This window comes from Pelobates fuscus, chromosome 2, assembly GCF_036172605.1.
Source record: "Pelobates fuscus isolate aPelFus1 chromosome 2, aPelFus1.pri, whole genome shotgun sequence".
In the NCBI taxonomy this organism is placed as follows: domain Eukaryota; kingdom Metazoa; phylum Chordata; class Amphibia; order Anura; family Pelobatidae; genus Pelobates; species Pelobates fuscus.
Genome location: NC_086318.1, coordinates 114,156,416 through 114,169,164, shown reverse-complemented (window position 1 = coordinate 114,169,164; position 12,749 = coordinate 114,156,416). Strand labels below are relative to the sequence as shown.

Sequence of the window (12,749 nt, the reverse complement as noted above, 5' to 3'; positions counted from 1 at the left end):
CACTAATCATCACACTGTCATATATTAATTCCCACAAAATGAAATTAATTGCTTTTAATTCTGTGATTTATATGTTAAAGGGATAATCTAAGCAACAAAACCACTACATCTTAAAGCAGCACTGTCACTGTTTTTTACTGCTGAAATTGAAAAGTCCCCCGACGGTGACATCACCGCTGGTGGCCAGGGTATGGCAGGTAAAGGTAAGTTTCCTTACCCAAATCTGTACCTCGCGGGGGCCACCATCTTGGTCCGGCGTGGTCCTTCTTGGTGCTGACATCACTGCTGTACCTTTGCATATGCTGCAGGGATTGACACTTAGGCTCTGCCTTGTGTCAAGGAAGTCAGACGGAGGAGAAATATTATTATTATTATTATTAATAATGATATTTATATAGCGCCAGCTTATTCCGCAGCTCTTTAGAATAAGAGGAGGATTTACCAAATGAGACAATAACAAAATTTTTTTTTTTTTTTTTTTTTTTTTTACAGTATTTTTTTTTTTTTTATAAAATATTTTATTGTTTTCCAATATCATAAGGGATACAGAAAGGAAGAGGGAGGTATGAGCAATACATTTCATAAAAGGTATCATTTACATCAAAGGTACTATTTGCCTCAAAGGTACTATTTACATTGGAATCACCACATACAAGACAATGTCAGTACAGTAAGAAACTGTATGTCAACATCATATATCTATAGTCTCTTAGTTTAATAAATCCTGAGTTGTGTTTCTGAGAAGCTGTAGCATGTTGTCAACTTATGTTGCCTTTTACCACCTTGCAATCTTTCTCTTGATTATAATATGATAGAATGTTTGTAGGGTATTCTTAGGTGCAGTAATATTAGAAGATATAACTATAAATCTTTGAGTTGCGTGGTTATCGTGGTGTAGTCCCATCCAAAGGGATATAAATTGTACCATTAATTTAGTATTCCTACAATGGCTCTCTTTATGTTTATATTCCAACATCTTAGGTGTTGTCTGTCCTTTAGATGTTCTAATACTTGTTTGCCGGTTGTTCGATTTTAACCTCATTCCCTTCCCTCTCTAGCAATATTAAGGGGGTGGTAATTGGGGTGAACTGGGATGGATCAAACGAAGGGTGGGTACAATAACAAAATTTAACAGGAACAATAGGTAGTTGAGGACCCTGCTCAAAAGAGCTTACGGTCTAGAGGACATGGGGGAAAAAAAAAACACAATAGGAAGGGTATCGAGGGAGACAACAAATAGACGTGGTGTGAAAGGAGCAGAACTGGAGGTGAGAGTGGAGTGTGACCCTATAGGAGAGAGGAAGAGGAAGGTTTGAGAGGTAGAAGTTACTCCTGGAGGCCATAAGCATTCCTGAAAATATGGGTTTTGAGGGACTTCGTAAAGGATTGAAGACTAGGTGAGAGTCTGACAGGGGTAGGCAGGTTGTTCCAAAGGAAAGGAGCCACCCGTGAGAAGTCATGCAGGCATGAATTTGCAGTAAGGGTGCGTGCAGCAGACAGGAGAAGGTCACCAGTAGAGCAGAGAGACCGAGAGGGGGCATACCTATTAATCAGTGAAGAAATCTAAGAGGGGCTAGAGTTGGATAGAGCTTTATAGGTAAGGGTTAGTATTTAAAATTGACACATGTAGGAGACAGGAAGTCAGTGTAAGGATTGACAGAGGGGTGAGGTATGAGAGGAGCGACAGGAGAGAAAAATCAGCCTGGCAGCAGCATTCATCACAGATTGTGACTCAACAAATACCATGCAAAACATCAAAAGTTACAAAATCACTTATTTAAAGGCTGAACAAAGTGCACTAAAGTTGAATATGGAACAGCAGATTATTTTCCTATTTTCAGTAGTGACACATACGAAGGTAAGACACTTAACACTCAGAGCTACAGGTTAGTCAGAAGTGATTCTAGAAAACATATCAAACAGAATAGCAGCATACTTTTGGTCCTTGGGGGTTCATAGCCAGAAATGTGAAAATAACCAGTGAGCAGATAAACAAGATTCAAAGGACAGACTGAGGTCAAAGGATACCATAGGGATGACAAAATGACAAAACAAGTCTAAAGATCAAGGGATTACAGGAGCAGAATAGTAAGTAACAAGTCAAATCAAATCCATAATAACACAGTATAATACACTCTCCGGTACAGAAGACCACAACAGAGCATGGGACTGCAGGATAAGTGTTATACACAAGGAAATGGTGCCAGAATGTGCATGAGTATTGTTGCCAAATCGTCACATGTATTTCCATTTCAATATTTTGTTGTAAACTCTCAGAATTATGTAAGGATATGTGACAGCGCCCAGTGTCAGAATTGTTACCAGAAACATGGAAGTAGCGAGTCTCAATGTACCAGGATGGAAGGAAAATCGCAGGAAAATTGCATTGCGTCACACCGTGAAAAGTCATGCATCATAACACACACTACAAAAAAAGGTTTGTTATAATCATGTCAGTGTAGATCATGGTTCGTCAACACTAGTGGGCGTTTCAGGATTCCAGGTGGGCGGTAGGGATTTCCAGGTTGATCGGGCGGACGGGTGCGAGCCGGCGGTACCCGTGCGACTGGGTACCGCCGTGACCATTTGCGGCTCCGACCCGCGCGGTAAACCGCCGGGGCTGCCTTCCAAAGTGTCCATCGGGTGGCCCATGCTGTCAGGGCCACCCGATGTATGCGGGTGCATGGGCGCTGGGCGCTTTAACAGCGCGACCGGGCCCCCTGTGATGACATCTGAGCTGGGAGGAAGTGATTCCCCGGTCACTCCTCCCAGCTTAAACTGAGAGCCGCGCGGGAGGAAGACCAGGGAGTCAGAGTGGGAACTCTGACTCCCATCCACCTGAGCCACCACTGCACCTTAAAGGTAGGAAACAGGAGGGTGACTTAAATATAATGTGTGTGTATGTCTTGTGTGTGTGTGTGTGTGTCTGTCTGTCTGTGTGTGTGTGTGTCTGTCTGTATGTGTCTTTGTATGTATGTCTTGTGTGTATGTATGTGTCTGTGTATATATGTGTGTGTGTGTGTGTCTGTATGTATGTGTGTGTCATTGTATGTGTGTCTTGTGTGTCTGCATGTGTGTGTCTATGTATGTCTTATGTGTGTGCATGTCTGTTTGTGTGTATGTGTCGTGTGTGTATGTGTGTCCTGTGTGTATGTGGCACACATGTGCACACATACACAAAGACACAGACAGGCGCACACATACACACACGACACATACATACAAACAGACAGGCACGCATACAAACAGACAGGCACGCATACAAACAGACAGGCACACACACATAAGACATACATAGACACACATACAATGACACATACATACAAAGACAAGACAGACAGACACACACATATATATATATATATATATATATATATATATAGACAGACAGACAGACAGACAGACAGGCACACATACAGACAGACACAGACAGGCACACATACAGACACACAAGACATACATACAGACACAGACAGGCAAACATACAGACACACAAGACATACATACAGACACATACAGGCACACATACACATACATACAAACAGACAGGCACACATACACAGACATGCACACACACATGCAGACACACACATAAGACATACATAGACACACACACGTGTGTGTGTCTGTGTGTGTGTGTGTGTCTTGTGTCGTGTGTGTGTGTGTCTGTCTGTTATAGTGGACTATAGTAAGTATACCTAGCTCAGCCTTCCTACTGGGCATTGCTATAAGGACGGTTAAAAAATAGAAAAAAGGGGGGAAAAGGTGGGGAGGGGAATTGAGGAGGGAGAGGAGGTGAGCTGACGCACAAATGAGAAATCATATTATGCGCAAACAGAGAAGTCGTCTGAATATCACTGAAAGAGACCTTAGTTTGTTCCTTATGAAAATCGAACCAGATATCAAATATTTAGTCTCGCAGCATCAACCTCAAGGATCTCATTAATCACTAGTAAAGGTAATTTCAATGTACTTTGTTTTCTCATTAAACTTTATAAAGTTAAAAACCTTATAAACCTGCATTAAGTAGAAATAAAAAGATAAATGTACGTACATTTTTTTTTTTTTTTAAAAACACCCTCCTTTCTTAAAAATATTCTGCATTTGCGCGAAAACTGGTGGGCGGTAAGGAATTTTTTTCAACCAAAAAGATGCATTAGTGGGCGGTAGGTAGAAAAAGGTTGACTACCACTGGTGTAGATGAAGAGTCAACTGCAGACCAAGAGACCAAGGTACAACCCCTGGTCAAACTGTGACTGACCCACTTAAGAGAGCAATGAGAGGTAACAAAGGTGTTTGTCAAACATAAATGTTTCTCTTCTGTAAGGGCTCCATTCCAAGAGCTATGCTTTCAGTAATTCTAAATTTGTAGATGCCCCACAGTTAGAAAGGCATGGTATACAGAAACTCTGTTTTTTTTCCAGTTATAATCTCTGTTAAATATATTAGGATTAAAGGGATACACTAAGCATTGAAACAACTTCATCTTGATAAAGCATATTTGGTGTATAGGTCATGCCCATGCAGTCTCACTAATCAATTCTCTTCCATTTATGAGTTGTCACTTTTGTTTCTGTCTATGCAGCCCTTGCCAGTCTGGCTTTGACTGACACAGCCTACATAAAAAATTAGTTTTAATTTTCAATCAGATGTGACAGCACAGTGTGTTTGCTTTAGATGTTGTTTAGATGTTGCCTGCTCTGTTTATTGAACTTTAATCACATAAAGGGAGACTCTTGCAGGTTATAGCAGGAGATAAGAAATTACACAGGAAACAAAATGTGCAATAAAAGCAGTTTAAACATTAGTGGGGTAATTCAATGTGAATGTCGTCAGAAAGCTCAAATGTCTTAAAATGAATAGTTAATAGTTTTTACATTTAACAGTTAATAAAACGTCGGCACAGCAAGGATTAATTACGTTGGCCAGCCACCACATTAAAAAAAGTACAAAAATGATAAAATAAATACATTTAAAAAAAGGGGGTCAATATTTACTGCAAGGGAGGTTTTACATGTCTTCTAATCCTTTAAAACTTCAGTAAAGGAAAAGATTGTACAGCAAATGCTGATGCCAGTCATTGATTATGGGGATGTAGTATATGCATCTGCATCGCAATCCCACATTAATAAACTCAACACATTGTATAACTCGTTCTGCCGATTTGTGCTACAATGTAATTACAGGACCCACCATTGTGACATGCTAAAAGAACTAAACTGGCTGTCGCTGGAATCCAGACGCACCCTTCATCTTTCTAGCCTTGTGTTTAAGAGCTTTTCTGGGAAACTCCCACCCTACCTGAACGCAATGCTTTCCCCGGCTGTTCCCACTTCCTACAACCTCCGATCCAGTACCAACACTTTACTTAGTCTACCTCAATATAAAAAGAAAGCAGCCCGATCCTCCTTCTCCTACAGAGCACCGCATTTGTGGAACGACCTCCCGCACAAATTAAAATCTTCCCTAAGTTTAAAGTCCTTTAAGAGATCCTTCTCTACATACCTCAAAACAGAATGTACCTGTCATGGTTGATTATATTTTTCCTACCTGTTCTATGTTAAATGTTGTATATATTGTATATTAATTTTGTATTTTATTGTACACTAACTGTAACAATGCAATGAGTTGTGGACCCAGGACATACTTGAAAACGAGAGAAATCTCAATGTATCTTTCCTGGTAAAATATTTTATAAATAAATAAATAAATAAATAAAAACTGCTCAGTCGCTAGGAAAAGCCCATGGCGATGGCAGTCTGTGAAATAACGTGGAGGGGACATAATTCTCCCTCCTCTTACACCAACTCTTGGCCGTCAGGTGGAGGAACATTTCAATAACTAATGGGGGTGTGGACAGATTATTTTACACCCCTTCTGTCCCAATTGGTAGAGAGCGGGTGGGGATATGTCATAAAATAAAGGGGGCGACATCCTTGTCTCTTTATCATGACTGCAAGTGAATGATAATTTGAGAACGTGCATCCTGCTTGATGCCTTAGCTCCCGAATTGTATTAAAAGCGGTACTTTGTTAACCTTTATTTAACTTTAAAATGGAAGAGAATTGAGCAGTGAGGCTGCAAGGGCATGACATATACTCTATACACCAAAGCCACTTCATTAGGCTAAAGTTGTTTTGGAGCTTATAGTGTCCCTGTAAGTATGTATATGAGTGTGTATATATTTGTATATGCTTTTTTTTTTTTTTTATTCATTCACTAAAGTACTAATATCATTAAATAGCATAACACTTATATTCTTTATTGGACTTTAATATGACTTAGTCAAATAGATCAATAGACTGATTAATATCAATGTTCTATCTCTATAATAACATCTTTGTTCTTTAGAATTGATAGTAAATATGCCCCAATGAACGCAGTACATGAGAGAAATCCTGACGAAAATATTCATCATGAATGTACAAATTCCTGCTATTAATTTACAGCTGGTTTCCTAGCCCTCAAGGTGTGCATTTCTGGAGGACTGTCTCTGGTTAAATTTAGCTGTTTCCCGTTCCCGCCCTGTGTCATACTATTCCGAGCACACACATCAGAATTGCTGTAGCAGTACAGACTTGAGAAATGAAAAAGACACATCACAAATAAATCATGTCCTGCTGCAGAGTGTGCAATTTAGTCTCCCAGGTCTTAACACGGAGACTAAAATGTTGAGTTCTGTAATTTTCACCACCAGTATTTTGACCCCATGCTGAATAAAAAGACAGGCTAACAGGATATCATGTAATTTTACTCTGAATGTCCACCGTACTTCTTTTAACTCCTTCGTAGACCAACAGCGCATCTCATCTGGCACAGAAAAAAAAAAAACGCATTTTTTTTGCACTAAACCCCAAAGTCTAGCAACGTGAAAAGTGAACTGAAAAAAACTTGTCGGTTTAAAAAAAATCTCCAACTCAGTTATAGTAATACGGGTTATTTACTAAAGTGATAATTCACTGTAAATTCAACATGAATTTCAAGTGGAAGCTTTTCGATTCACTACAAAGTAATAATGTATTGTGTATAAACCCAAACGAGAGATTTGCTATACCTTGGTTCTGCAAGGGTTAATCCTGTGTTTTTACTTATTCTCTCTGCAGTGACTGGGGATCCCCAGGACGAGATGCGTTACTGGGCATACACAAGTCTAATTTAATGAACCAGGCTGGCATTATGTCACATATGAGGTGGTTTTCTTCCTCTCTGCAAAGTTCCCGTTCAGCAGCCATGTGCCACGTTCCAGGGTTGTTCTATCGTCACCCTAATCGCATCAATACCTGTTATTATTCATAATCTGTCTACCCATTAAATTACATTTTACCGCACTCCCCTGCCAATACCACTTAACTATAGTTTTGTCAGTGAAGGAATGAAAGTATGTTTTAAATGTGCATGTCAGTGAGCCATGAACTCCTGTGTGCATGTTTGATTTATGTAGACAGGAGCATACTTCTTCTGTAAATAATATACTAGAGAACATTGCGACCTTTGCTGAGGTCTAACCGAGGATGAACATGATATCTGTACTGTAGCTCAAACACAATATTCTGCCTCTCTCTCTCTCTTTCTCTCTAACTGGGTGGGGATGTCACATTACATAAAGAAAACTAGAATTATACATTTCCTTTCTGTAGTTCAAATGTTTCTCAATATTCTACATGAAGATGTAGCCAGTTCTTCTACAATATTTGAAGGTTCTTCCTATTCAGACTCGCTGCCCCTTTGCAATGCCTTTGATGAGGAATAATGGTTGAAATATCCCTTTATATGCCTTTATATCCTTTTGACACGAAAGCAAACAGTGGACCGTGTCTGCATGTTTCATCAAACATCAATCTAACACAGTGCTTGTCTGAGATCTTAAACACAGCAATGTAAGCTCTTAGTTCTAAGTTCTAAAGCTAACCAATGCAGCATGCATCTGTAATCTGAAAAGCAACATTGCCGAAAGATCTGTCGTTACTTACAGTCATCTTCAGCGAGTTCCTCTTCTCTGTCTTTCAAGTCATTTTACAGGAAAATTTCAAACATTGCCAGATGCCAGCATATGGAAAGCCGGTGTGCTGTACCAAACGTCAGTAGTACTGGTCATTGCTCTGCTGTCTCTTCAGAGACCATTCCTCCTGGACTTGAATGCTCAGTTCAAAAATAGATTTTAATTCACTTGGCATCGAACATTTGAGCTTAACTCTTTCCAGCAGCTGTCAGACTCTCACTGAGCTAAATGTGGTGGCAACAGATTTTAACGTAATTCTCTAGTCAAAAATGACTAGACGGTGCCCGGGGTCCCCTGAACTACTGTTAACCCTCCAATTTCATGAGGATCTCTGAATGAGTGCTGGGAGAACACGGGCTGATTACTTCCAAAAGCTTTCCCTATTTCATTCATCAACCTTGCAGGGGAAAATGTGTTTCTCATTTGAATTATTCATGAGATCAGTTCAGCTAGACCCGGGACATGTCTTAAATCATTAATAGGCTGTGACTTCCTTTCTTAAAAACGGCATTACATTTTTCAAATATTTTTTTTTATTTTTTTTTTTTTTATTCTCCCAATTATTTTACTTTGCAACTGCCTCTTGTAGGAATAAAAACATGCTTTCCTACGGCAAACACTCTTGTTTAAAGCTTCATTTTAAATTAACAAAATGTTTCTTTATTATTAAAGAAGAATGCTATTAAACATGATGCACATCATTATAAATATTGATGCTGTGCATAGTTTGTTTCTATTTTATATAAGTTAAGATAAATAATACAATTTATTTTTCTCTTATTCTAATTTCTTAACTCCTATTTTGTTAATCTATTTCTAAAAAAATAGTAATTAAAACATGTACAGCACTAGATTAAATAAACTGACTGTACTATTTAAATATTTGATCATCTACTTGATAAAGACAAATGCACCTGATGTCCAGTTTATAAGTGAAGGAGAATAAAACTCATCGCCATAGCAACAACATTTAATTCCAGTAACACCATCCCCCATACTTTTCCCCCTCATCTCAGAATAGAATAGAATGGGTAGTTAATGAAAAGCTCAGAATCCCTTTGTCCCTTAATTCTTACTGTAGTATTAAGCTTGAATTATTCTAAAGTTAAAAAAAACCTGTCCCAAAAATACCCACCAATGAAAATGAGAACCCTTTCGTTTGATGCATTTCTTGGCTTTTGTAAATAGGAATCTCTGTAGACGGTGAAATATTGCAAACAACCAGTGTTCGCTACACTGCTGTCTGGAGTTTTATTCTGAATGTATCACCGATTGCTTTTATCTCTGTAATGGACAATATATATACATATGCTAGGAAAGGCTTTTTTATTTTTATTTTCACCAAAAATCCTGTAGATTGCTAATCGTGGCCATGAATTATCCAGACTAGAGGATACTGGCATTGTTTTATACTGTCAGTCCAATGCATAGTCCATGGTCCATTGGTACACTTGTAGCAGTCTTAATTTTGGCTGTAAATTTCAATTTGGTTTTAGTCATAGTCTTTTGACCTAAATGCCATTTTAGTTTTAGTCATATTTTAGTCATCTGAATTGTTTTCGTTTTAGTCTAGTTTTAGTCGACTAAATCTCCAGTAGATTTTAGTCGACACAACTAAAATCTAATGGGTGTTAATTAAAACCTCTATCTGTCTCTTTTGCCCCTCCAGCCTCCATGTGTCTCATTGCCTCAGTCACCATATGTCTAATTTCTTCTTTTCCCTCCCCATGTGTCTTACCCGCCCCTGTTAAATTTTGCGGCAAATTTCAATTTAGTTTTTCAGCTATTTTTTGACTAAAAGGCCATTTTAGTTTTAGTCGTATTATAGTCATCTGAGTTGTTTTAGTTTTAGTCTAGTTTTAGTCGACTAAATCTCAAAAATTGTAGTCGACTAAAATCTGACTAAGATGGTTAGTAGAAACAATTAACACTGTCTTGTACTATATGTCTCCCTAGATACATATATTCTATGGGGGATAAATGAAGAAGTATAAACATAATGCATTTTTCTATGAATGGGTTATCCTGGCAACCATTTGATAGTGTGAGGTAAAATGGCGATGTTCACCAATTGCTTTTGCGTTATAATGAGGGAACGATGGAACACCTAGAAATTACAGCAGAGAAGCCAGCAATATTATATACATAGAAAACTATGTATTTACTATTTCAGGTGCCATAACACTGGGAGAATCATGGGCAACTGGGGCCCAATGGGGCTTAAACACGGGAGATTATTACGTTTTACAAATCCCTCATTTTCCTGCCTGCTCTTGACACCGACACTCTCTCTCTAAATAATTTCTAATGATATCATGTGTTCATCTGTAAATTACAATAAATAAAAATAGATAGCTGCGCCAAACCTATAACATTTCATGTGATATTTTATTATCAACATTTAAAAGACATTATAAAAATTGCAGTAAAAATAATAATAGACTTTCTTTATAATCTAGTGGAACTATATACAGCTGGATATCCAGCTACATTACCAGCTGGACCGACCTTGAGCCACAATGTTAAAATGAAGAACACCAGCACATGTATTCTTCATAATTATAAATGTGTACTCTCCATGTACTATTTTAATTCCATTACTATTTTATTTGACAGGACGTCTTGATGGGCACACACAGATATTCGACAGCCAATTCTCTTGTGCAAAGAGAAATACATGAAACGATTTATAATCATATACAGTTCTTAATTTCTTAAAACTTACTTGCCAATTTATACCAATGATCGTATTATGCTACCACTCTCCGCCTGAAGTGAAACATCTAGAAAAAACTTATTTTGTATTCAATGCTGACAAAACCAGATTAAAGAATACTGGAGACATCATAGAGCACTGGGTTGTACCTTATGACCACGAACACCTCCTTGTAGGAGACCTACCCACTCTGTTCCCCTGTATATTTTAAAACCAATCTATCTCTTCATTGGGGCCCTTATGGTTTTCAGAATCTGGGTCCATCTTCCTTGGAAACCTTTTACCTCTCTCCTGGTGGTCAAAGCTGGGAGGTATCTGATCTCTGCCCATTACAGAAACTACTGGGACAAATTGAGTTTCAACATTAAATACAGTTGGTGACTACCGCAGAAGTTATTTGTGATGGGCAAGCTGCCGTGAAAGTGTGTTGGAGATGCAAAATCATTTTTCGTGGGGTAACGATTGTGTTTGTCATACTTTACAAAAGTTGGAGCTGTTCCGTTGTGGTTATATCTGTACTCTGTATATATCTATGGTTAACTGACTCTCTGGTTCCAATAGATCATTTTCTTCTGTTACTCTGATCTAATACCTATTTTTCTTTCACCAGTAACCTGCCTAGAGCCTCTTAGATCTTAATTCTTCTCTGTTGCTGCCCGGAAACTCTTGTGTTTCATCTCCAACCCTGGCTTATTATAAATGTAAACCCACAAATCCAATTTGTTATGCTTATAGAACACTACATGATCACTGGGGTCTAGTTACTTGGTGGGACTACTTGTTCTCTACATGTTAATAAAACTGCAGATGAAAATTAGATTTTCAGGTTCTGGAATTAGGTACCAAATACCAATACACCTTTATCTGCACGGCTGATATTCGTGGCTTTGAAATTGTAAAGCACTTTGATCTCAAATGGGAAACATAATCTATCTATATAACAATATTTAAGATGGCTGCTAGCACCGAGTTGTGTAAAACAGTAACAGAGGAGCATACCACTTGTTCACCAATACCATGATAAACAATCGGTCATGTTTATGTGTGCCCAATGTGACTAGGTGCTTATCAACTGTTTGCAACACTGGAGCTCATTCAGGAAGTTTTGTTCCTGAAACAGATTCTCCGCAAGAATTTAATTGCTCCGTGTTCTGGCATACGTCTGCTTCACTGGGATTTTGTTACTGATACAAGTGCACAACATGATCCTGCTAAGAAGCATATGAGACATTGTAACAGAATCTCAAATATTAAAGGAACACTATAGTCACCTAAATTACTTTAGCTAAATAAAGCAGTTTTAGTGTATAGATCATTCCCCTGCAATTTCACTGCTCAATTCACTGCCATTTAGGAGTTAAATCACTTTGTTTCTGTTTATGCAGCCCTAGCCACACCTCCCCTGGCTATGATTGACAGAGCCTGCATGAAAAAAAAACTGGTTTCACTTTCAAACAGATGTAATTTACCTTAAATAATTGTATCTCAATCTCTAAATTGAACTTTAATAACATACAGGAGGCTCTTGCAGGGTCTAGCAAGCTAGTAACATAGCAGGGGATAAGAAAATCTTAATTAAACAGAACGTGCAATAAAGAAAGCCTAAATAGGGCTCTCTTTACAGGAAGTGTTTATGGAAGGCTGTGCAAGTCACATGCAGGGAGGTGTGACTAGGGTTCATAAACAAAGGGATTTAACTCCTAAATGGCAGAGGATTGAGCAGTGAGGCTGCAGGGGCATGTTCTTTACACCAAAACAGCTTCATTAAGCTAAAGTTGTTCAGGTGACTATAGTGTCCCTTTAAACAACAATGTCCAGCCAAATGCTTTCAATGTGAGATAGGATTGAATAAAAACTTAACTAATTATGGTACAATATTCTAATGATGAAACAATTAACGGAAACATACCATTGGTTTCCATGTTGACTGCTCAACTATTCAATTTATTTCTCCAGAATAAGCTTTTGCAAGTAGTCTAATGCAGTATATTGTGGTATTATCAAGAGCCTGTTTTGTATATCCAGTCAATAAAA

At 38.3% G+C, this 12,749-nt stretch overlaps 1 protein-coding gene across 2 annotated transcripts in view; it reads right to left on the bottom strand.

Moving 5' to 3' along the window:
* SCHIP1 (schwannomin interacting protein 1) overlaps positions 1–12,749 on the bottom strand; it is a 431,576-nt gene that overhangs the window by 103,039 nt on the left and 315,788 nt on the right. Inside the window, exon 1 of one of the 2 annotated variants that reach the window (XM_063442584.1) lies at positions 7,971–8,335. The exons of the other annotated variant lie outside the window; for it this stretch is intronic. Coding sequence (XP_063298654.1) covers positions 7,971–7,976 — 6 coding nt within the window. The 5' untranslated portion in view covers positions 7,977–8,335. Of the gene's footprint in view, positions 1–7,970; positions 8,336–12,749 lie in introns of those variants that run through there. 2 annotated transcript variants of the gene reach the window in all.